Here is a 24,240-nt window from a genome sequence, read left to right as displayed (position 1 = left end):
CACACACATATATATATATATATATATAGGGGTTGCATAAACTAGTCGAGTTGTCGAGTAGTTGATTCTAGGAAATCTTGCGAGTTTTTACATTTCACGTCGACTAGTCGTAGTCACGTGACTGCTGGCGGGAACGCGAGAACAAGGAGCAGGACGAGTCTTCGCAAACAGCTAGAAATTCAACAGTGTGGAAGTATTTTACTAAAGATCACTCTTCTGGTTCAATTACCGTTACATGCCAAATCTGCAAAGCTGTGCCTAATTACAACAAAAGTACGACCGCAATGCACAGTCACTTGAAAAGGCATCCGCTAATGCTGAGCAGTCACCTGATCAGCCTGCTGCAACTTGGGAGAGACGTCCGGAGCAACAGGTGGGTCCAATGGATTTATTTTAAATGTAGCATACAAGGTTGAGCAGTTTACTTTATAATATAATATAAAAGTTGTCCACATTAGGACATAATATAAACTTTGTACTCTTTTTATGTGGACAACTTTGGTAAACTTAGCATTATTCATTTTACTCCTAGGTGTAGCTGTCCAAGGTGAGGAGCAGAATGTGCCCGATAACCAGAGCGAGCCAGTGACTGGATAGAAAGCCAGACTCCAGGAGGATTTTAAGCAACTTTTTGGGCCACATTACCAGAGTGACAGGAGATCAGCAGCACACTTCTCCACTGCTGCGGAAGAGGTCCGTGATTTTTTTTTTTTGGTTGCTGTTACCGCAGATTCCCACCATGGCGAACCCCCTGCAGTGGTGGGCCAGGCATCAGGACAGATTTCCCCGTTTAGCAGAACTCAGCAGAAGGCATTTAGCTGTTCCAGCAACCAGCACTCCCAGCGAGAGGATTTTCTCCCTTGCTGGGAATACCATCACGAAAACGAGAGAGCCTTCATCCCACTCATGTTGATGCTCTTGTTTTCTTACATGTAAACCAGGATCGAAAACCAAAAACTGTAAGAGAGGAGACTGACAGGGAGTGAACTTTATTAAACCGGAGCACCTTTTGTTTATGAAAGTTTGGTTTGTCTAAAATAGGCATGTTTCTTTCACTTTTGCAGCCTAATAATAATTTTTGTTTTCCTGTGACTCATTTGCAGTATGTTAAATGGTAGAGCATAAACATAGGCTCCCAGTGTTTTGTTTTTGTTTGTTTATTTGTTATTCTGCATAAATAATGTTTTATCTGTGAGTTACTGCAAAGCATCGTGTCTCGAGTTCGTATGACGTCATAGCGACTAGTCGCTGTCTGCTCGACTTCTATCATGTTGACTTCAACTTTAAAAAATCTGAAGTCGTGCAACCCCTAATAATTGTGTGTATATATATATATATATATATATATATATATATATATATATATATATATATATATATATATACACATATATATATATATACACATATATACACATACTCACACACACACACACACACACATATACACTCCTGATCAAAATCTTAAGACCAGTTAAAAAAATCGCATGAATTAATATTTTGCACTATTGGACTTTAAGAAGGTTCTAAGTAGAGCTTCACAATGCTAAAAGAAGAAATCAGCAAAGGGGTTTTTGACACTTTGGTTTCTGTTAGATTTTTTTGAGCTATGGTCTTAAACTTTTGCTCAGCTGAAAAAAATCATGTTTGAGTGTAAATGCAGTTTTCAAAAAAATTCCCTGCTCAGAAGTTTTTGTCTTTTGCTCCGAATTCTTCTTTTAGCATTGTGAAGATCTACTTAGAACCTTCTTAAGATCCAATAGTGCAAAATGCAAACTGGTCTTAAGATTTTGATCAGGAGCGTGCGTGCGTGTGTGTGTGTGTATGTAATATATATATATATATATATATATATATATAAAATCAGATGAAAAATAATCTCATTAGTTTGAAGCACAAATCAGGGCAGAAGGATGAGGATGAGTGAACAGACGTGCTGCTTGTGATAGAAATATATATTCTAGATTTAAAATCACAACTTTAAAATCTGCCAATAATTTATGGTTCCTATGCACCAATAATCAAACACACTCCTTTTCACAGGAGAACTGTACATTACTTCTTAATATATTAACATTCATTTGTGTGTGATGCTGACATTCAGACAATTCAAAGGTGAAGAAGCGGCAGAAACCCTAAATTAAAACAAATAAATCTCCATTAATACTGTTTAACACGGGAGTTTAAAACAAGCTTGATGCCACATTATCTCTCAACCAGACCGTGGGCTGATCAACTCTCTGGATGGCAGTACAGAGCCACGCAGACATGAAGATGATGATGAAGGTGGTGTTTATAAGTTGCTGAATAGTTCATTCCTCTTGCTCCAGTCCATGGGCGGGGCCTTCTTGGCGGCACGTTTCTGATGGACTCTTTCTTTGGCTTGAGCTACCGTCATGGACAGACCCAGGCTGTCGACTCGCGCCGGCTCTGTCCGCGGAGCCCTTTCAATCTGGAAACACACACACACAGTTCACCATTCTGGCTCTGAGCTCTAAAACTATTCCACATATTTCAGCAGCATGCAGCACACGGTACCTCTGAAGGTGAGGAGCTTTTGGTCGCTGCTGGTAGGGAGCTGGTGGAGGAGGCACTGGAGTCTGAAGAACTCACAGACACTTTAGGCTTTGCAGCTGCCTGTCTCACACACACACACACACACACACACACACACACACACACACACACACACACACACACACACACACACACACACACACACACAGAGTGTTTGGATGATGCAGATGTTTACAAGCTTAAATACAGCATCTGCTCTTTGTGAGTTTTTGACCACATCTCATTTTCCAGAAAAGGAAATTTAACTAAAAAAAGCTTTTTGGATTCCTAAAGTACCTGAAAATCCTGCTTTAAATGATGACTTAGTTTTATTACATGTTTAATTAATTATTAATGCGCAAATTTCCCCGTCGTGGGATCATTAAAGTTTTATTACATGTTTATAAACCTTGTTGGTTCGTTGGATGCATTTCTGTTCTTTATAACTGCTGCTACCATTTGTGCTTATGGAGTTTTTACATTTAGATTTGACAAATATGGCAACAAAAGAAACTATTTTCTGACTCCTGAGCATCCTCGTGCCCTTTTAGACTCCTACGCCTCCAAGTTTGAAGACTTCTATTGTTAGAACACATTTTCACTCCAGCTGGAAGTTTGTGGAAACCCCAGCAGGGGGCAGCAGAGGCTGTTTGACCTCTGCGTGTGCAGCTTTCATCGTGTTCTCACTCATCGGCGGCTCAGTGTGAGCGCTCGTCTGTTTGGGCCGCTCAGGTGTGAGCACGCAGCTCTGCTCCCATCTGATGTGCAGTGTGGGACTCACCTCATCTATGAAAATTTGGCCTCCAGTGTGGAAGCAGCTGTTTCTCTAAAAATAACCTGCATTAGTGGACCAACAGCCCTCAGCTGTGAGGCTCCTTCATCAGATCCTCCTGCTGATATTCTACCTGCACTAATGCGACTTAACACGCTCTTCAGTTACTGACGATCTAAGCAGGAGTGTTTGCTGTCTTATGATAAAACACACACACAATCATCTGAGGTCAGAGGTCAGTGTGAGGATTCACGCTGCTACGTTATGTAACAGCTGGTGAATGACTGATTGTTTGCTGCATGTGAGCGTGTGTGAACGCTGCTTGTTAGTCAGCTCATTAGCATAATCCTCAAATTAAAGCTCGGCAATCCCATGATCCTCCAAGAGTACAGCGCGCTGAACTGTTGCCATGGTGAAGAGGTCAGCCACAATGTCAGCAGAGGGGCCAATCCACAATTCCCATGCTGTCAGAGTGTGTGTGTGTGTGTGTGGGTGTGGGTGTGGGTGTGTGGGTGGGGTTGGTGTTTATTTTTGGTGACCAAGCCTGTGCTGTGCTAATTAAAGGGGTATTCCACTGGTTCTCTCAGGCTGAGGAGAACTGAGAACACGAGTCCATTAAAATCATTAGAACTACAGCATAATGTTTGTCTTTTTCTACTGTCACGTAGTGTTGTAGTACTCGAGATCGGTCTTGGTCTCGAGACCGGTCTCGAGACCGCTTTTTGATGGTCTCGGTCTTGTCATGGACTCGACCGCATTTGGTCTCGGTCTTGTCATGGACTCGGACCTTGCGGACTCGGGATTTTATTTCAAGACCAGTCAAGACCACAGCTGTGGAAATATCACTAAATTGCCAGAATACTGTCCAATTTATTTGTTAACATCTTTGCTTTTATTGGATGCAAAACGTACTGATTCAAATCCCACAAAGATTGCGCTCCTCTGCCTCTCAAAGGAGCGCACCTCACAGACTCCGCCCCGGCTAGGTCGCTGCTATTATCGCTGCTTACGCCTGTATCATTTCACCGCAGTTTGCAATCTACCACAGAGCACGGACAGTTTCATTCACAATGTGTATGTTTGATCTCACTATGGTCACGCGTGTGCTGCATAAATCGAAATAACTGCATGAACACGAAGAGAAGTAAGAGGGAAAATGAAGATCAAAGGAAAATTTCAGGCTTCCGATTCAACAAAAAAATCCCAGCATGAAAGGTAAATACCAACCTTCATGTATTTTGATACACAAACTAAAAATTTAATGCAAGTTTTAGGGCTGCAACGATTCTTGGAATAACGCAATTCGATTATTAAAAATCCTCGACACAAATTTGTTGCTTTGATGTTTGGTTTCAGCTCTGCAGCTCAGGTGTCTCCGTGTAAGCGGAGCATTTCCAAAAAAAACAAAAACGACCCTTTAACGCGAGTGGATCGCTGAGATGTTTTTTCACGCCCCCACTTCTCTGTGCTGTGAGTGCGCATGTTTGAATGTGCGCGCGTGTTGTGCAGAGGATGTCAGCTGTTATTTTTTTCTTTACGTCAGCTGTAGCCACCAGAACAGATCTATAACCACAGTGTACTGGGGAAAGGGGGGCTGCCATTAGCACTAGCAATCGTTCGGTGCCCCCTCCACCACCATCAGTACAGAGGGGCTCCTTCAAAATGTTTTTATCAACCACCTGATCAGCAACATGAAGAACAGAGAACTTTGTAGCTGCTCCATCCACCCTGTTTGTTTCACACAGAGAAACATCTGCAGTACGGAAGTTAAAATATGCTGATGAATTGTTAAAATGAAAAATTATTTCTTATCCAATTACTTGATTAATTGACGGAGTAATCAATTAAATACTTGATTACTAAAATAATTGATAGTTTATGCTCACAATATGGTGGCTGATATTCAAATGTAGGAAATGCTATTAGCAGCCGAGGAATCTGGATTATGTTTTTGTTGTGTATTTTTTTATGTGATTTCTGCAAACACAGTGGAAGGAAACGGCACTCTGGGACACATTAAATGCTTGATGTATAAATGTAACTTTTCTGGATTATATGCAAAAATGATCATTCTATCGATCTAATAAGGCCTGATTTAGAGTTCTGCATTGATCCTTTGTGTATAACTGAAAATCCTCTCTGAAGCAAACCTGACATGCACCTCGAGAAATGTAACTACACGTCCAAAAAAACTGATTACTGCTTTCTGGTTATGTCTTAGGCCCCATCACTCAATTAACAAGTGGGAGCGGCATTTAGTGGTTAGTATTAGCTTACTAATTAGCATTAGCATTAGTGCTGGGGTGAGAAATATTTCTTGCTAGAACCCGGAAGTTACCATGGCCACCACCAATGGTAACAGCAGAGAAGTAAGTAAGTTGTTTCTCCGCCATCAGTACATTGAGCTAGTGGTGGGCAGATTGATCCTGATATCGATAATATGGATGCCAACGTTGTATTGGTATTGATCAATATCAGTGTGATGAGATCGATACTTTGGCTTCAGTTTCTCTCCTGTATGCAGTGCTGCGGTTTCATCAAAGATGCGAGCTGACTGTCTAAGTGTGGCTCCTGTCACAGCACAGAGCACTTTGCTCCTCCCCTCCCCACAGTGTTTTGTTATACTGTCATGTGATGCATAACATATTTTATTTGGGAAAAAAAAGGATTTTGCTATGAAACATTTAAATCAAATTTAAATGTAAATTTGTAGAAAATTAGTGAATGAAGGAACATTTTTTATAAAATTTTTTTATTATACTTTCTGAAAAATCTACCTGGAAAAAAGTTTGCATTTGTTCTTGAGTGATGATTTTGTACACTTAATTTATGAAAAAAAATTCCAGACATCAATGTATGGGGAAAATTGTTTTATTCTATTGTTTCAGAACAATAACTTTTATTTTGATAAAGTATTTTCTACTTACATATAGACTTTGCCCAATTCTATCCTGGGTTTTAACTAATTAATGATCCAAAGGAAAAAAATCTCAAACCAGTTAAACTTCATGGAAATTCTTCATAATTATTAAAAAGTATTGGTATCAGTATCGGTGATAATGGCCCTGTGGCATAGGATCGATACCAAATTATGAAGTGTTGCACACAACTACATTGAGCAGCATACACCAGGAGTGATTGACAGTGCTAAGACCCTCCTCCTGGCTCTGACTGGTTGTTTTTGACTGGGAGCGGTTCAGGGAGGAGGTGGAGGAGCTCCATTTTTTTCGCAGATTATCGGTCTCATACTGTCTGACATGGTGACAGTTTTAACAAATATGTAAAAACCAGATTTTTTATAAAAGTTACATCCTGCAGCTTTAATCTGTATAAGATTAAAGGCTTTAGTTCTTACTGTCGATGAGTGTTTGCCATTTTTTCAGTTTTACACATTTAGCTATGTGGTTTTGAAAAAGCACCCATTTTTACAAAGGTTGTTGGTTTAAAAACAACACAACTTTATGCATAGTTTATGAAAGGCAGAGAATAGTTAAGACTATTGTGATGAACTATGAATAATTGTTTTACATTCTGTGATAAATGATCTTTATTTAATACCCAGGAGTATTAAATAAAGATGGTTATATTTATTTGAGCTGTGAGTTTTTAATATCAGGGTAATTTTATGGGAATGCGGATCTTTCAGATGAATTTGAGAAGTGATTTTGATCATGTTTCACATTTTATTGTGTCATGTAGTGTCAGGCACTGGTCTTGGTCTTGTCTCGGTCTCGCCCCCCCTCGGTCTTGGTCTTGACTGGTCTAGGACCCTAAAAGTCTTGGTCTTGTCTCGGTCTCGATACCCTCTGGTCTTGGTCTTGTCTCGGTCTCGGGTTAGGTGGTCTTGACTACAACACTACTGTCACGGCCTTCAAATGTACCACAGCTGCTTCCTGCTCCATCACTTAGTGTGCGTCTTCTCTCTAATTATAGAAGCCTCATTAATATTAATATCAATTGATGATTGATGAAATGCAGAAATGAAAAAAGCTTCAAAGACACCTGAGAGTACTGACAGCCGTGTACACTGCGGTGCTGTTAGCACACAGTACTGTGAAAAACCAGTGCAGTACCACAGAGAGCCACTAGGGGCCGACTCCAAAGAATTTTCGCTGCTTCCTCGTAGCTCCATCACATCGGACCGCTACACCAAGATTTTTACACCAGATGAAACCCCTAAATGGATTTGTTTCTCCAGCCAGAATTGAACCGGCAACCTTTTGCTTGCCAAGCAAACATAAAAGTGCTACACCATGGAACCACTGTCATGAAATACAAAGTCAATACATTTTTTGATATATTTTTATGAGTTTTTAAGTTTGCTCTTTATGATGTGTGTGCTGATGATCATTTTCAAAATAATTCCAGCATTAAGCAGATATCAGAGAGAGCATCCTGGGGGTGTGACTGGATTAATTTGGAATCATCATCATTCATCAGTCACAACCTCCCTGGAGTCAGTCATCATTTTGTGGTCAACATGTTTTTATTTTTTTACTGTTTGTTTTAATCAGTTTCCATTAACAGGAATAATGATTTGTTCTTTGTTGTTAATTGTAGGAAATCCTTTTAAAGGGATTTGTCAGTAAATAAATGTTTGCTTTGTTAATGGTTTCCCATTTTCATGCAGTGTGCAGATTAGCATAATATTAGCTCGGTCCAATCATTTTTCCACCTGTTTCCAATCACAAACACAGGAGAGAAAACATCTAATAATCCCTCTGTATGAGGATCTGATGATTTGATATTGTGAATGTTTTGAATATTTGAAAAAATATTTGAATGCTGATTTAAAACAGTCGGCTGGAACTTGTGTAGAGATAATAATTACTGTGCTTACCTGACCTGCCAAACGCACCTGACCTCACGTCTGTCAGTGCGTGAGTGTCCCACGGTTTATAATACAGGGGTGACATAAAGGCCACAGTGCATCACACAACACACACACACAGTCCAGCACGCCTAATCTGCTGCTAGGAATCTCCACAGAGGATCAGTGGGGTTTTTCCCATGTGTGTGTGTGTGTGTGTGTGTGTGTGTGTGTGTGTGTGTGTGTGTGTGTGTGTGTGTGTGTGTGTGTGATTTTACCTCCTCTTCTGATGCTCTTTCTGACACTGGCTCTGGCAGAGGTCCTTCAAGAACAACAGAAGACACGACAGCCTCACTTCATTCAGCTCTGACTGTTTCACACCATCTTCCTCATAATATTTTATATTTTCTACTTCTGAACATTAAGGTAACAGTAAAAAAAAAGTGTTACCGCTGATGTGTTCCTCCGTGGGCGTCACATTGCATCTCTGGAAGAATTCCTCGGCCTCGCTGTCGACCACCAGCAGCCTGGTCTCGTCTCCTCCGGCCTTTACTGCTGCCACCACCTCTGAGTGCTGCATCCCAGCCACTGACACGCCGTTAACCTGAGGAGAGGACAGAAAGTGTTGTTATACTCTGGAATCATCCATCTTCACTGCCGCTGTCACCTGGATCCTTTCTCCTTTTCTACTAAAGCTGCACCGGCGACCTGCTGATTACTTCAGCACTAAATGGTTCGGACATCTTTGAGAACACGCTGATGTTGTTACATCCACTGCTTTGAAATTATTAACAATAATTTTCTTTGTTTTGTAAGGGCCCAAAAATATCGTTCACAGCCTTGTTACACATCACAGCAGTAAAAGCCAAAGAGTAAAATACTGAAATATGAATTCCATTTGGCTCCTTTAATTTCAGTATCTGATTTTTACTCCTGAATGTTATTAACACCACTTTCACTTTTAATAACAGGTCAGAAGGTTTCTGCTTATCTGACAACATTTAGGCAGCTAGTTCCTTTGACCACAGCAACAAATGCAAAATACATTTAAACTACAGCTGCATGTAAACTAACCCTTTCCTTTAGCTTAGCTAGTTAAATAAACCTTCTTTACTGTGACTGTGAGTGAGTTTCAGTTCTTTTCTTCTATCAAAGCTAAATGCTAATATTAACAAAGCAGCTGGTTAGTTAATTCAATCTAAAAGCTTCTCCTTGTACACTCGTTTCCTCAACTTAGTCAGAATGAAAAACTGTTGCTTGTTTAGCAGCTAACCAAACCCACCTGGTTACCTCGCTGTCTGCTATCAAAGCTGAGTGTTAAAACTAGAAGGTTAATTTCATTCAAAAACCATAATTGTTAGTAACTAGTATTCTGTCATTACTGATACCTCAAAATCAATGAAGTGACAGCTTCCATTGTGGGGGTGTTGGTAGAACATAGTGTGCATACTACAGATAACTAAATGCTCTCTTTTTGTCAGCCATCACTGAGTATCTTAAAAACACTCAAATAAATCATTTTTGTTCATCTTTTCATGCAGAGCTTTACTTTGTGTATCCCCCTGATGACCTCAGCACTGCTGGAGGTCTCTTCCTGTTAAAAGAGTGCACGCGAACAGGACACTCTCTCTCTAAGATTGTAGGACTTTATCTCACAGATGATTGAGATCATTGCAAACTTGAACCATATAAATAACACTGAACTGAAATGAACTATTATACTTTGGCACATGTTAGAGCAGTTAAAGAGTACACTATATGCTGGAGCAGCATTCTTTTTTGTTACATCCATCTAACAGGAAGTTAGATGGATGTTGGAGAAAGTTGGAAAAAGGAGAACGGCTAAAAGATGGAGGGGAGGGGGCTGAGGACGAGCCCACTATCATCAAAACTGACATTATTGCATAAAAAAAAGATCTTCTGTGTTGTCCAGCTAATTTCCTCAAACCTGTACTGAGAAATGCTCTGCAAATGGTTTGCTGGCACACCTGGACATACCTGAATCCACTTGGATTTTATTGAGCTACAGGATGTTTAGTATCACTCCCCTTTCACACAGAGGACTGCGTATCAGGTCGGAGAATTATCATGACAAAGGAATGACACCCTAAAGGAGATTAATGGTGGTCATGGAAAATGTTGGGTCACGCTGTTATTACAGGGAGTGCTGTACAAGATACTCCCAGAGCTGAAACTAATCAAGCACCCAAGGAGATAAGTCACTGAGGAATTTCTGTGGGAGGAAGATCGGAGGAGGGAATACGATCAGTAATCAGTATCACCAGCTCCCACACATCAGCAGGTGGTGCGCACTCTGTTTCTGACCCTTTATGTGAACTTCCAGGTCTACACACACAATTCACCAAAATCCTAACATTCCAGCTTTTAAACCTTTACAATATCCCAGACGCAGCCTCTCTCACAGCATGGAGAAACCTTCACATCTCCCATGGATGGGACAGATTACTGTAATTCAGCCGACAGACATGTTAAGTGGATTAACTGTCAGGCTTGTTGTTTCTCTCACAGTTAGTGAGGCAGAGCATTTCTTCTTTACATCACACATAAATATAGATGTTTCCACAATAACACACAGGAAGTATTACTACTCTTCTTATTTCAGTTTCTCATCTGCACACTGATGTAATTACAGCTGATACACATCTAAACACACACACAATGTGAAAAAGCAAGTGTGTGTGAGAGTGCACGTGCCTGAATGATCTTGTCCTGCGGCCTGAGGCCGGCTCTCTGAGCTGGAGAGTCGTCATCCACAGCTCTGATGAACTGGCCTGGTCTGGACTTCTCACTGTGCAGGTTAAATCCATAACCACTGGGACCCTTCTTCAGGTGGCACAGACGAGGTCGGAGCCCATCTCTCTGCTCCTACACACACACACACACACACACACACACACACACACACACACACACACACACACACACACACACACACCAGTGTGAAAGTTCAGTCTAAAGTGTAACCTTTATACATATTCATACACATAACTGCTTGATGAACTAGACTCTGAAACTTAAGCCAATCACAGACATGAAGATAACCCAGCCAGGGTGGCTCAGCGGATGAGCAGGTGACCACGCATGCTGTCACCATTTACTGCGTGTCTTCCCCCATCGCTCTCCTCCCGATTTCTCTCTTCACTGCTGACTATCAAACAAAAGGCCAAAAAAAAACTATGACACAAGTGGGAGCAGTTCAGTGCCGACCTTCTGATTGGTGGATGACCTGCTCTACCTCCTGAGCTGCAGTTTTAAAAGTCACTAAAAATCTGTGAATGAGCTCAAAGACAAAAACACTGAAATCTGGATGTACTGCTGTGGACAAAGTCTCTGTTACAGAGACTGTCTTTAAAAGTCTGAACAATCATTCAGCTGAAAGCAGCAACCTCTGGAAACTGCAGCTCCACTATGAGAAGTTTCCTAAAGTCGCAGCCACTTCGATCCACTAATATTCAGATGTGCTGTAGCTGAGATCTGTCTGCTGTTAGATCCTTTTAATGGCATTATTTGATAAATATGGCCCACTGTGAAGTACCGACTGTCCAAGAAGTTTGTCCTTCAGTCACTTCTATCTCCAAAACAGGGCAGAGCCAAATGCTAACACTGACACCGAGTCCAAACTCACCGGGCCATATCTCAGTGGACGTTTCCACTATTTTGACTTCCACCGTTCCTAAACTTGAATGTCTCACAGCAGCTGTCAGCTACAAAAAGATGCAGTTTGTGGTATGAGGTTCATGTTGGCTGATCAGCAGATTAAAAAAAGGGGCACAATGAAAAGTGAGACGTTGTAATTATGCTGAAGTGAGGCTCAGTTCTAGTGCTGTGACATCCCTGCCTCACATTATCACATTCTAACATTCAGCACGATGCCATGGCTGGCTCTCTGTTTACTGATTATTATAACAGTTAATGCTAATATAAACCTTTAGAATTCAGACTTAAAAACTACATCAGCCGAACACACAGGCGACCGAATCAGTGAGAGGCAGAAAAAGAAAAACATCCATTTCTGATTCAACGAGTGACGCAGCAACAATCACTACATGTTTGCTCCACACTGCAGGGTTTGAACGTCATCAACTTCCCCCTTGAAATACTGCACACGTGCAGCTTTGAACAAATAACATCGTCAGATTAAATGTTCATGCATAAAGAGGTGAGATGGGTAACTGAGTGAAGCAGCAGCGTCTCTGAGGATAATCCTGCAGTGACCTGTGCCTGGTTAAGTGTCTAATCCCGCATATGTCCATTTAATACTGTAATCACACATGTGCTGCTGTGCTGACATCACAAACTTTATCTTTATTACAAGGCTCTTGGAAATGATTGTGGATTTTCCCTCAGTTTGTCTCTTTTAAACATTCACTGTGAATAAACATAATGAATAAACAACCCTGTCCTAAATGTCACTGTGGACAAGTGATAGATGATCCAGTGGGTATGGGCCATTATCACCAAAGGAAAAAAGGAAACAAACATGACAAATAAGTTTACAGAGAACGGTCTGGAAAAGAAAATATCCAGTGAGCGGCAGAAGAGACCGGCCGGGCATCTTCTGAGAGATAAACCCAATAACCTCTTGTTACAACCGAGGTATGCAGAAGAGCATTTCTGAATGTAGCAGAAGAGCACACCGTGATGCTCCTGTCAGCTAAAAATAGTAAACTGGCGTAAACAACATTAAAAGCCTGGATCTACTGCCTTGTATAAATGTTTCAGGCTGCTGGTCGGGGTGATATCTCGGTCAGATATTTTCCTGGCTCCTCAGCACCAACTTTAATATCCTCAGTCATCCTGAGTATTGCTGCTGACCACGTCCAGCCCTTTGTGACCACAGTGCAGTGATCTTCTGATGACCTTTTCCAGCATGATAACATATCATGTCACAGTGCTCAAGTCATCTCAAACTAGTTTCTTGAACATGACAATGAGATCGCTGCACACCTTTGGGATACCCACAGATCTTTCCCAGATATGGACCAAGACCTCTGAGGAATGTTTCTAGCATCTTGCTGAATCTATGAAACAAAGAATTAAAGCAGGCCAACCCAGTATGAGCAAAGTGTAACCACTGAAGTGGCTGTGACAGGCAGATGGATCTGTGCATAATAAATAGTTCAATCTTATCATGAACTTTTCTTAAAAAAAAAAAATCCACCTGTTGCACTTCCACCACCTGCTATCTGTGCAGCATGCTCAGCTATCAGCAGCCATCTGTAAATGATTTCCTGACTAGTGATCAACCACTGCAGCCTCAGCATTGACTCAAGGCACCCCCACCCCACCCCCTCCTGATACTGTGGCTAACACAGCAAAGCAGGAGTTTATATGAAATCAGGCAGGTTGATGATTGCTGAAACTTGGTGGGTGAGAGCTTGAGTTGATGTGATAGTTGGATCAACCTTTGGATGGAATTACACATTTATGACAAAGCCTGTAATGATGATGATAAGGATGACAGAACAGCTAAAGTGGAAAGTTCCACCATAAGAATGTTGTTACGTAACAGTTACAGTGTATCAGCTCAAGGCAGACTCACACTCTTCCCTCTGGGTATGAGGATCCCGCTGCAGCTGCAACAATTAGCTGACAAATCAGAAACCGCCAACTAAACTGGCAACTGGTTTGATCTTCAGATAATTATTTTAGTTCATTCTTCAAGGGGAAATGGCAATCATTAGATTGTTGCAGTGCCGTCACAGAGATGAATATTATAATATTAATTATAATATAAAATATAATATATTATAATTATAATATATTATATTTTATATTATAATATTAATTATAATATAAAATATAATATATTATAATTATAATATTAATATTGTGAATATTCTGTGAGCACAAAACTAACAAGAGCTAAGTGTCAGCCACACAACAGTCAACAAGCCAACAGTGTGTGGATTTTACTGCCCACAATTTTACTGTTGATTCACTCACACCTCACATCAGTCTCATTTCCAGCAGCAGGCGACTGCAGGTAGCTAGCAGGCAGTGGACCAGCTGATCAACATAGTGCACAATTTAATTCATTTACTGCACCACAGGGGAGCAGGAATCAGCCTACTGTATGTCACAGTGCACAGGAGGTGACCAGGAACAGAGCGCCAGGCCTCAGTCTTTAGTCTCTCTGTCAGTATGAGTGAATCTACACAAAAAGACACACAAGCTTCCACTTCCACAGCCAGGCATCTGTTGGTGGTCAGAACACTTTTTATCCCTGAATGTTCAATCGTGCTCTGCTGCTTCTGCCGAGCTGGGCTCTAAGAGGCCTAAAGGCCCACAGTCTGGGCATGGTGACAGCACTCAGCAGGGAGCTGGAGCAGAAACTCAAAGCCAGGCGAACTTTGCTTTAGATTAGACTCCAAACTGGACATGAAATTCTCATCAATTTCATTGTCTGCAGACTTGAAATCTATAATTCACCTCTGACCCCTTTAGCAAGCAGGTCAGCAGGTGTCTCTGTGGCTAATTACAGTCAGCTGCCCCCCCCCCTCATGTGAACAGGCTGCAGAGCTGTGTGCTAAAGCAGAGAGAGCTGAGTAAATACAGACAGAAAGTATATGAGAAGCAGCGAGAACGTCTGAACTCCCACAGCTTCTGTCTGAGAACACCATTCTTTAGTGCATCCAAGAGTATCCACACACACACACACACACACACACACACACACACACACACACACACACACTGCAGTGTCAGTGAGGTCTGTGTGATAATAAAGTCCTGCAGTGTCCCTTTAACAGACTCTGCTGCTAAGCCAACTCAGGCTGCATTTTCATTACTGATTAAGTGACCAGTTATTTTTGCAACCAATTAATGAATCATTTGGACAAACAGGGGCTCACAGCACCCCCGGTGTTTCTGCCACGTGTTTCCCTCTGACAGGTTTTGCAATTTGTTCACATCAAAAGCGAAAAACCAAACGAATGGAGCCTGTGTTCACATATGAAACCGTCTACAGATCAGAGCTAATGTTAATGCTGGGAAACAAACAGGGTTTATATTACTGTTAGCACTGGAGGCTGCGACCGGCACAGGGGTGTGGTGGTGGGGGCTAACCTAACACTGCACTCGGGCTTCTATTTACTACCAGCCTACTATAATACCAGCTGTGGGGCACAGAGGGAACAGTGGAGCCGCTCTTCAGCCTCTTCACAGAGCACTGAATCAGAGTGAGCGTTGGTCACATGTGTCTAAGACTGATCAGCCTACTATCATCTGTAATTCAGTGGAAGGATATGAGCTGAACAGATAAAACATTTGCCTCTTTCTTTATTCCTTCTGTTCCAGCAAGATTAGGTCATCCATTCATTAAACATATTATATGATGGGCAAACTTTGGACTTTAAGTGCGCTCTTAACCAGCTTACTTTTGCATATTGGTCAAAGACAGCATAAATAAATGCTTAAGATTTAAAGAAATGTAATCCATGCCAACCCTCAATCTCAGAAAACACCAAAGGAAACCCTGTAAAATAAGAGAAAATGGTGAAAATATTACCATTAAAATATTCTTTACATGTTAATGTCTTCCTGCTCATCTAAAATGTTTCCACAGCAACATGACGTCCCAGCAAGAACAGATGAACTCTTTTAACCTTTTAAACTGAGTCTGAATGAGAAGTCAGGAAGTACTGAGACAACAACTCCTCACAGCACGCTGCTGCTCGAGGGCTCAGAGTCGCTGACGATTCACCAGCTTTACAGGAGAGCCGAAACAAAACACGACCAGAGTTTGCTCTTACTTTGTATACTGATATTAGTTTTTCAAAGCACGCTTCTTTTTACAAATTGATGACACAGTGCTTAATGAACAATAATCTTGTCTTTGTCGTAAATGCACTTCCATTGTCAGCTACACTGACAAACCTGCAGCCTGGAGGGGAAGCAGCAGAAACAAATCTGCTTTGGACCTGCATAGAAACAACAGGTTTGTGATCTGCCACAAGAAGCCGAAGTGTAAATGTAGGATTGGTCCAGTTTTGGTGCGATGGTACAAGAGGCAGCAGGCAGCCACTGCAAACATTCCCCAAGCCTGTTCAGTATCAAAGGTTAATGGTTTTTACAGCTCACTACAGTTAAACATCAGGTCCTGTGCTTCAACCTGGTCCCTCATAATGAGCGCAGGGAGGACCTTGTACTGAGGGAGCGAGTGAGGTGAAAACTTTATGACCATCTGGGCACAATTCCACACAGATAAAAGCTGCTCCCTGAACAGGCTGTAAATGGGAAGTCTGTACTGCATCGAACTGCAGAACCACTCTCAACAGGTCTGTCAGTGTGCTGCAGCCAGCAGCTCCTCTGAGCGCTCTCTTGAAAATAATCAGCTGAAGCAGAGCGCAGGACAGCAGGAGTGAAGCAACTAACTTAAAACACTCCTCACAAATCCGGGGCTGGTTATAAAGTCTCAAGATGGGCTTTTACGACTCACAATTAAAGTAACAGAGAGCAGATTCTGACAGGGGAATAACTGAAAATAGCATCCCTATAATCACTTGTTGCAATAAGGCATTTACTTACCCTTCCATAACACTGGACTGTAACTACAGACCTTGTTGCTGCATTTTAGTGCCTGATGACCAGCCTGATATACACATACTTTAGCTTATTCACTTCATAACCAACAATACACACACGAGTCTATCCAAACTTTTGGCTGGTGCTGGATGGCTGTGCACACAGCTTTATGGTGCACACAGCTTTATGGTGCACACATATTTATGGTTATCATTAACTGAGATAAAAACAAAGAGTGACGTTTCAGCGCTATAGCAACAAGCTAAAAGGGCAGGAAGTGGTTTCCTCACTGGTTCCACCCCAACACCCGTACGACTCTGCTGACACAGGAACCTGCTGTATGTCTCTGTGTGTATGAACACACAGTTGTGCTGGGTGGATGTCTGCAGTTAGAAAATCTGCTACTGAAACATTTCAACTGTCTCTGAGCCTCACTTATTTTCTCTTGTAGCTACTGAGCAAACTTAGAGCTTAATCAGTTACTATGAGCTCAGTGGAATTTAACAGGGGAAAAAAGATCAAATAAAATAAAATATGCAATTGTGTGAAAAAGAAAGTTTTCACTGCACTCTAAATAAAAAAATTCACCTCAATAGCATTTAAAACCACCTTTTTGTGGAGACGTTTTGGCTCACTTGAGGTTTGAGGCGTTTGTTTATGTACTACTTCCTGAAAGTCCTGCCACAGCATGTCATTCGGGTTGATTTGTGGACTCTGGGCCATTGCAACACCTTCGTTCTTTTCTTTTTCAGCCATTCTGCTGTAGATTTGCTGCTGTGCTTGGGATCATTGTCCCCGATTTGGGCCAAGCGTTGGCACTCAGACAGACGGCCTCACATTTGGATACTCTCGTACACAGAGGAGCTCAAAGTTCATCTTCATCTCCTCAGTGACTGAAAGATACTTCCTGTAGAAGCAAAAAGGGTGTCCTTAGATTTTCAGGGGACTGTATAATGAACTGTTTTCAGCCAGTAAACCATTAGAATCTCTTTTATGTCGAACTTCTTGAGAGCAAATACTGATTTTTTTTAAAGATGCAAGCATTCGGAATAATTCAATTTAAATGAAAAGACAAAAATTCTGTTAATGTTACATCCTCAAAAAAGCTCATTAGCGGCTTAGTAATTGATTTTGTATCGTCTGCTAGTCATGCAACTGGTCATGGATTACTAATTTTCCCCTAACAACCAGTGCTTGCTGAGAAGTCACAACTGGTTTTAAGCCTGTGTGACTGGGGCCTATCATGGAGGGACCAAAGGGGTGTGAGGCGGCGCTGGCGCAGGACATCCTATCAGGAGCTGATGGACATGGCTGGGAAAAAGTGCTCCTTTGCTAAACCACATGTCACCATCAGCCAGTTACAGATAAGCAGTAGCAACATATTCACTTATATTTTCCAACATGTTTTGGTCTGCGTGCATACAGGCATCGCAGTCTGTCTGGTCATGCTGAAAGCCTGATTTAGCTACTGCGGGCTGAGCCCACAGCTCGGGCACACAGGGGCCCATATGCTGCAAAGAATAAATGCATTCAGAGCAGAACAGCTCAGGCTTCAAAGACACTTTCCTAATTGGTTGCAACAAATGTAATTATAATCTCTATAATACCAAAGATCCTGACCAATGGATATAAAGGCTTTCTCTGGACAGCTTAACTATAGAGTTCAGTCAGAACCCGAGGCAACAAAAAGATGACAGAGGTGATCGCTAAAAGTCTCCTCTGCTTTGGAAGCCTAAAAAATGAATGTTATTTAATGTTAAGAATAAAGGACTCAAAGTGAAGCTTCTGTATCTCTGCACGTGTTTCTTTAGACTGAGTCACCAAGAAAACGGCGAGCTCAGTCAGATGATGCCAACATCACTTTCATGGAGGTTGTTCTGGATGGCAGCCTATACAAAGGAAATGCCCCCCCAAGGGAATGTATTAAAGTTATGCAATTATCAATGCATAACTTAACTAAGGTTCTGCATATCAGCTATTATTAAAACAATGTGGATGCATTTGACTGCCTTTCTACCTGCACCATCCAAGCACACAAACAGCCTTTCAGCACATCTACGCTAACCCTGCTGTACACTGCCCACCCTCCAGACTGAGAAACCCTCAAATATGTACTTAGATCAGGGGTGAGCAGCTCCAGGCCTCGAGGGCCGGTGTCCTGCAGGTTTTAGATGTGTCTCTGCTCCAACACACCTGAATCAAATGGCTGAATTATCTCCTCAGTATGCAGTCAAGTTCTCCAGAGTCCTGCTAATGACTTCTATATTTGACTCAGGTGTGTTGAAGCAGAGACACATCTAAAACCTGCAGGACACCGGCCCTCGAGGCCTGGAGTTGCCCACCCCCAACTTAGATAATAGAAACGGTCATTTATTATGTGCAGTTCCAGCAGTAGCTGGGTATAAATGCCCTGCCTCCTGCCCTTCCCTACTAACTGAGCTCAGAGCACAACAATCTAAAACCCAGCAGATAAGCAGCTAGGCTATCAGCAGTTATCAATCACTTTTAACTAGATAATAATAATAATAAGTGTGCAGTGAGCCTCCACAACAAGACAGTCAGTGTGGTGGGTGGGTAACACACATTTGGGCAGGACCTCAGTATCACCTGTAAGGTTCTACCTGCAGCAGAATGAGGTTGAAGAGGCGAGTGTCAATGATACATCAGTGCAGCAGCTCAGAGACTCACAATCATACAGAGAGAAGATCAGCCTTTGTGGGGGGAAAAGAAAAGAAAAAGACAGTTTCTTTGTTGCCAGTTTTGGCTTCTTTTCCTCCTAACTCAGGGCTGATGTGGACGTACTGTCTGAGTGGGGACACCTACTGTTCAGGAGAATACTGCAGCAGCTACCTGTGCCGTAACAGTGAGCATAAATGTGGCTGTGTGATGACGTTACTGGTGGTGCACAAAATAACCAACGTGGCGGGTACACTGGGGCCTTCAGGCTGCTGGGGGACTTCCCATGATGCAATTCTCCTGCACTCCCTTCGTTTTAGTCCCCATGTGGCTACAGTAGTTTGTACTGGAGACACCTGTTCCTTCAGCTCCCAGTACTTCTCTGTTTTGTCACGCTCCCTCTTCCTGACAGGGACAGAAACATCACATCTATCACAGCTGCAGCCTTCTGCTCCTTGTCATCCACTACGTCTGATTGGTTGGTCAGCAGCTTGGACACTTCTAGTCCCCAGTATGCAGCACAGATGTTCCTGTGCACTATCCCAGCCGTTACTACGTGGTGGACAGTCTCCATGGTACCTTTGCACAGCCTGCAACTTGGACCCTCTTGACTGTCAAAGATGGCTTCCTCTGTGGATCTGCTGCTTTGACCTGTTCTTGTGGTACCTGGTGCTGTCCTTTAGACCGGCTCTTTCTATCTACTGGTGGGATTTCTTGGTGTCAGCCACTTCCTCTGTCACTGGTTCATCTCCTGTCCCTCATCACTGTCTGTCTTCAGCTGACTGGGGCACTCTTGGAGAAGCTAATCTCGGGGGGGAGGGGGGGGGGGGGTGTCATCTTCCTGAAGTATTCACAGATGCTCTGGGTTTCTTCCTGGATTGTGGCTCTGACACTCACTAATCCTACCCCCCCCCCCCCCCCCCCCCCCCCCTCCCCTCTTTCTGTTGATTAGATTAGATTAGATTCAGTTTATTGTTACTGCATAAAGTACAGTGCAATGAAATGCAGTTGTGAAATCTGTTGCTCAGAGTCTCAGGGTGAAGGACGAGTTTTCATACCTTGACATCAGTGGCATCTATCTCCTCCTGTGGCCAGCTCATTATTCCAGCTGGTTTAGGAGCAGCCTAAGCAGAGGAACCCAGACCTCTCTCCTCCCAGCCACCGAGGTGCTCCCAGGCCAGCCAGGAGATATAATCTCTGCCCCAGGGCCTCCTCCCAGTAGGACATGCCCGGTTTTTCCAGAAGGATTCTGCTGCTTCTTCAGTTCAGTTTTCCATCTCCCAGGAAAGGCTGAATTCTCTGTACACCCCCCCCTTTCAGGATAGTAATGGTGGAGAAACAAACAGCAACTAAGAAGAAAGGAGAAGTGTTCTTACCCGGAAGTAAAACTCCCGGATGCTGCAGTTCCCTACCTGCCATTTGTTTGACATTTTCACATCTACAAATACTGAAGAAATTGCTGTTTTATCCTCAGACCAGCCCCCACCACCCCACCGATTTTCTCTTCTCACTCCAGCACTAGTGGAGATGCATGCTAACCCTAACCCTGCCTTTAAGTGAGGGTGTATGCCTTTCAGAGTCACCCTTGATGAGGACAAAGCCTCTTTCTGCTGCTGGGGATCTCTATGGTGACCAGCAGACGACCTCAGTGCAGTGAAAAGACTCTGAGGAACTTACGTGATGACATCATGCTCACTCAGTTTGTGCTTTTATGGCACAAGAAAAAAAATATTTGTACAATAAGATATGCACGTATGTTGGAGGATTTCATGTAAACAGTGAAATCATGAAAAAGGAACTACAGTTGTACCATGAGCAAGGTTACACAAGAGTATCCCACCGAGAGGCTGGTATCAGTGGGCAGTATCACACAGTCAACCTCTGCCAAGTTTCCCATCAGGCAGGAATTTCACTGGAGGTCTGCTGCATCCTGCCAACTAATACCGGCTTTACACTTCCAGGTGGGACCTCGGTTCACAGGACATGTAGAAATGGCACATATCTGCTAATGAGGCACATTAGAGATTTGTAGGGCAAAGTAAGTCTAAAGATTAGAAATTATGTTATAAAACATGGCGTAATTTAGACTTTTGTGATAACAGATAACACAAGCAAAAGGTAAAAGTACATGTGAAAGACCACTTTACCAAACAGGCACCAGGTGCTACCTTACATAAGATTATCACAGAGTTTCTGCCACTGATTAAACATCCAGCTCGTAACTTAAAGTTACGCAGCTCAGGAGCTGCTTTGCAAACAGCAGTCACAGCAGAAAAGTTTGGGCAGCCGATCCACTGGGTAACATTAGCTCTTCATTACTGTTACAGGGCAGCACTGAGGTTAGCTAACACTGCAACTGCTGCATTGCTGCATGTAAAAAGGCAGAAGAGCAAAGCTGTCCTCGCTCTGTGAAATCCTTAAACCTTGTCCACATGTGCAGCTCACAGCGGGTATTCCAGGTATTTCCCACCAGATTAAACAGCAGTCAGGAATATGCTTTGTTTCCACTCGCTTCAGTCACTCACCTCACAGGTAAGAAAACTCTGTGCTGTCACGATAATCTGCTGACCCACCCTCTACAGTCACACTGTGCTGCTACTGAGGACAGGTCTTCATAAGGCCTTCGATGAGGACTTGGTGTGGACGGATGGATGGTAACATTTATTTATTTGAGTGGCACATAACAGGAAGTCACACTTGTTTTATTACTTTATTTTCTCTTTATGACTTTTACCTCACCCAGTGAGTAAAACAAACACCATTCCAACTTCTTCACACCCCCAAAACAGGAATGCACAAAATCCACTTGTTCCAGACTTGAATACAAACCTCTGCACAGTTAGGCTCTTACACAACATTTAAATCTGGCTGCAGACTTTGCACTGACTAAACACAGCAAACAAGATCCTGCCATGTTTACGACCACGTTTACATGTTTATGTTTAAGAATAATGTTGTAAAATGTTTCAGAACTGACAGCAAAGGCTTTGCCTTTCAAAGAGGTGGGATTAATGTGTCTCTATTACTGTTGATGCACATCTAGCAACCAAAACTCCGACACACCTTAATATCCAGAGTATGAGAGCAATAATCCTCACGTGTCATCTCAGTGAAATCCTTTCAGATAATATTAAAAACAAAAACAAAAGACTCATTCTCACCAAAACACATCAACATGGGATGAATTTCCTGGTCCAACAAGATAAACCAGACCAGGAATTCAGACAGACTGGAGGACGAAGGCTCTGCTGGCACGTATTACTGCAGTGTTAGTGCTCTCCATGCCCTCTGCAGCAGGCAGGCCTTAGATCACACACCGATACAGAAGCACGGCTGTTTGAGCTCATGGGTCTGACTCAAATATTTCAGAAATATAGAAATATGTTGACATGTTGCTAATACCATGGTAGCTATCTCTCTGGTATCCCTGGATGCATCATTTTAAATGATACTGCAAATCAATGATCAAGAATGCTTCGTGGAAATATTATTTTCATGCCTGGCATCATTACATCATTTAGTTTTATTTATTTCTGTTTATTTATTTTGTTTTATGCTGAAAACAGCCACAAAATTATAGGAAAAAAAACATAAAAATAACAAATGAATAAACACATAAATGATATTTTTATTTATTTTAACTAATTAAAATGGATTTAAGCCAAAAAAAAAGAAACTTTTAAGATTCAGTCTGTTTGTTTCCTATTAAAAAAATACCTGAGAAGTCATAAGGCCGACCCATTCTCACCTTACAATCCCATCACATCTACCTTACTGGGTTTAACTATAAAACTATAAGGAAAGGCTGCAGAGCGGCCGGGCTTTACTGTACCTTGGTGCTGGAGCTGATACTCAGCCTCCCGGATCTCTCCGAGGAAGAATCCCCGTTCTCCAGCGGGGCAGGGGTGTGCTCCCTCGGGGTGCCGTTGCTCTGTGTGTCTGAGTCGCTGTCCCCCCCTGGGATGGGAATTCCTTCTGTGACGAACTCTTTCCGGCAGCGCAGGTCGTGTTTTGTCAGCAGCTCCGCCGTCTCGGGGTCCACCACGATAAGCTCTAAAGCCCCGGAGGTTGCCCGTATCTTGGCGACCACCTGCTGATGACTGTCCCCCTCCACGCTCTCCCCATTCACGAACATCAATCGGTCTCCAGCGAGGAGCCCGGCCTCGGAGGCGGGAGTGTCGGGCTCCACGAGCCTGATGAACTGCCCGATCTTGCCCTTCTCTCCGTGCAGGTGGAACCCATAGCCGCTGGATCGTTTCTCCAGCACACACAGCCTGGGTCGAAGTTTTGACATCTTGCTGCTTTTTTTTCTAACCGACAAAACTTTTAGCCCACTATTAAAACTACTTAAGAACCTTCAAACAACGACCATGCGAGAGCGCGGACACCTGCTGCTGCAGTTCTACTTCCGCTGAACTGAGTCCGAGTGAGATTTCCGCTGCTAATGTTGCCTTCACTCGCCTCTCAGATCCACCCCTGAGCTCTGTGTTGCAATCGCCTGTTTTTTCGCCTCCAACTCGACACCGTCCCGTCCTGAGCGGAGGTGCAACCACCTCAAGTTAACGCACTCAATCAACGTGTGTCATCAGACCTTCAAAATAAAAGCGGCTGCCATATCCACGACAGCGTAAACGTGTCTCTCTATAAATTCAATTATATATATATATATATATATATATATATATATATATATATATATATATATATATATATATATATATATATATATATATATATATATATATATATATATATATATATAACTGATCGTGGACTTCAGCAGGAAGCAGCAGAGGGACTACCATCCACTTGTCATCAGTGGTGCTGAGGTGGAAAGAGTGGACACCTTCAAATACCTGGGAGTGACCATCTCACAGGA

At 42.6% G+C, this 24,240-nt stretch overlaps 1 protein-coding gene across 2 annotated transcripts; it reads right to left on the bottom strand.

Annotated features, from left to right (window-relative positions):
• Positions 1 to 1,780: 1,780 nt before the first annotated feature.
• Positions 1,781 to 23,862, bottom strand: nherf1a (NHERF family PDZ scaffold protein 1a). 2 transcript variants are annotated; one of them, XM_030755127.1, is made up of 7 exons: positions 23,598 to 23,862; positions 23,194 to 23,558; positions 10,854 to 11,024; positions 8,589 to 8,742; positions 8,417 to 8,460; positions 2,539 to 2,637; positions 1,781 to 2,452 (listed from the first exon to the last, which is right to left on the bottom strand). In XM_030755127.1, the coding sequence occupies exons 1-7, from the start codon at positions 23,653 to 23,655 to the stop codon at positions 2,294 to 2,296; spliced, it is 1,050 nt and encodes a 349-aa protein (XP_030610987.1). In that variant the 5' UTR covers positions 23,656 to 23,862; the 3' UTR covers positions 1,781 to 2,293. The 2 variants fall into 2 exon arrangements, with proteins under 2 accessions (XP_030610987.1, XP_030610986.1); XM_030755126.1 differs by having other exon boundaries at positions 23,194 to 23,862.
• Between the last annotated feature and the right edge of the window lie 378 nt (positions 23,863 to 24,240).

The sequence above is a fragment of the Archocentrus centrarchus genome, chromosome 19, assembly GCF_007364275.1.
Source record: "Archocentrus centrarchus isolate MPI-CPG fArcCen1 chromosome 19, fArcCen1, whole genome shotgun sequence".
Classification (NCBI taxonomy): Eukaryota; Metazoa; Chordata; class Actinopteri; order Cichliformes; family Cichlidae; genus Archocentrus; species Archocentrus centrarchus.
The sequence above is the reverse complement of the archived record's forward strand: the minus strand, read 5'-3'. Positions and strand labels throughout refer to the sequence as shown.

Excerpts from the sequence above, each read along its gene's own strand:
- nherf1a (XM_030755126.1), bottom strand. The coding sequence starts at position 23,655 with ATGTCAAAACTTCGACCCAGGCTGTGTGTGCTGGAGAAACGATCCAGC. Across the intron at positions 8,743-10,853 it reads CGCAGGACAAGATCATTCAG|GTTAACGGCGTGTCAGTGGC; the intron begins GCACGTGCACTC and ends TCCTCTCCTCAG. Across the intron at positions 8,461-8,588 it reads CACGGAGGAACACATCAGCG|GACCTCTGCCAGAGCCAGTG; the intron begins GTAACACTTTTT and ends TTGTTCTTGAAG.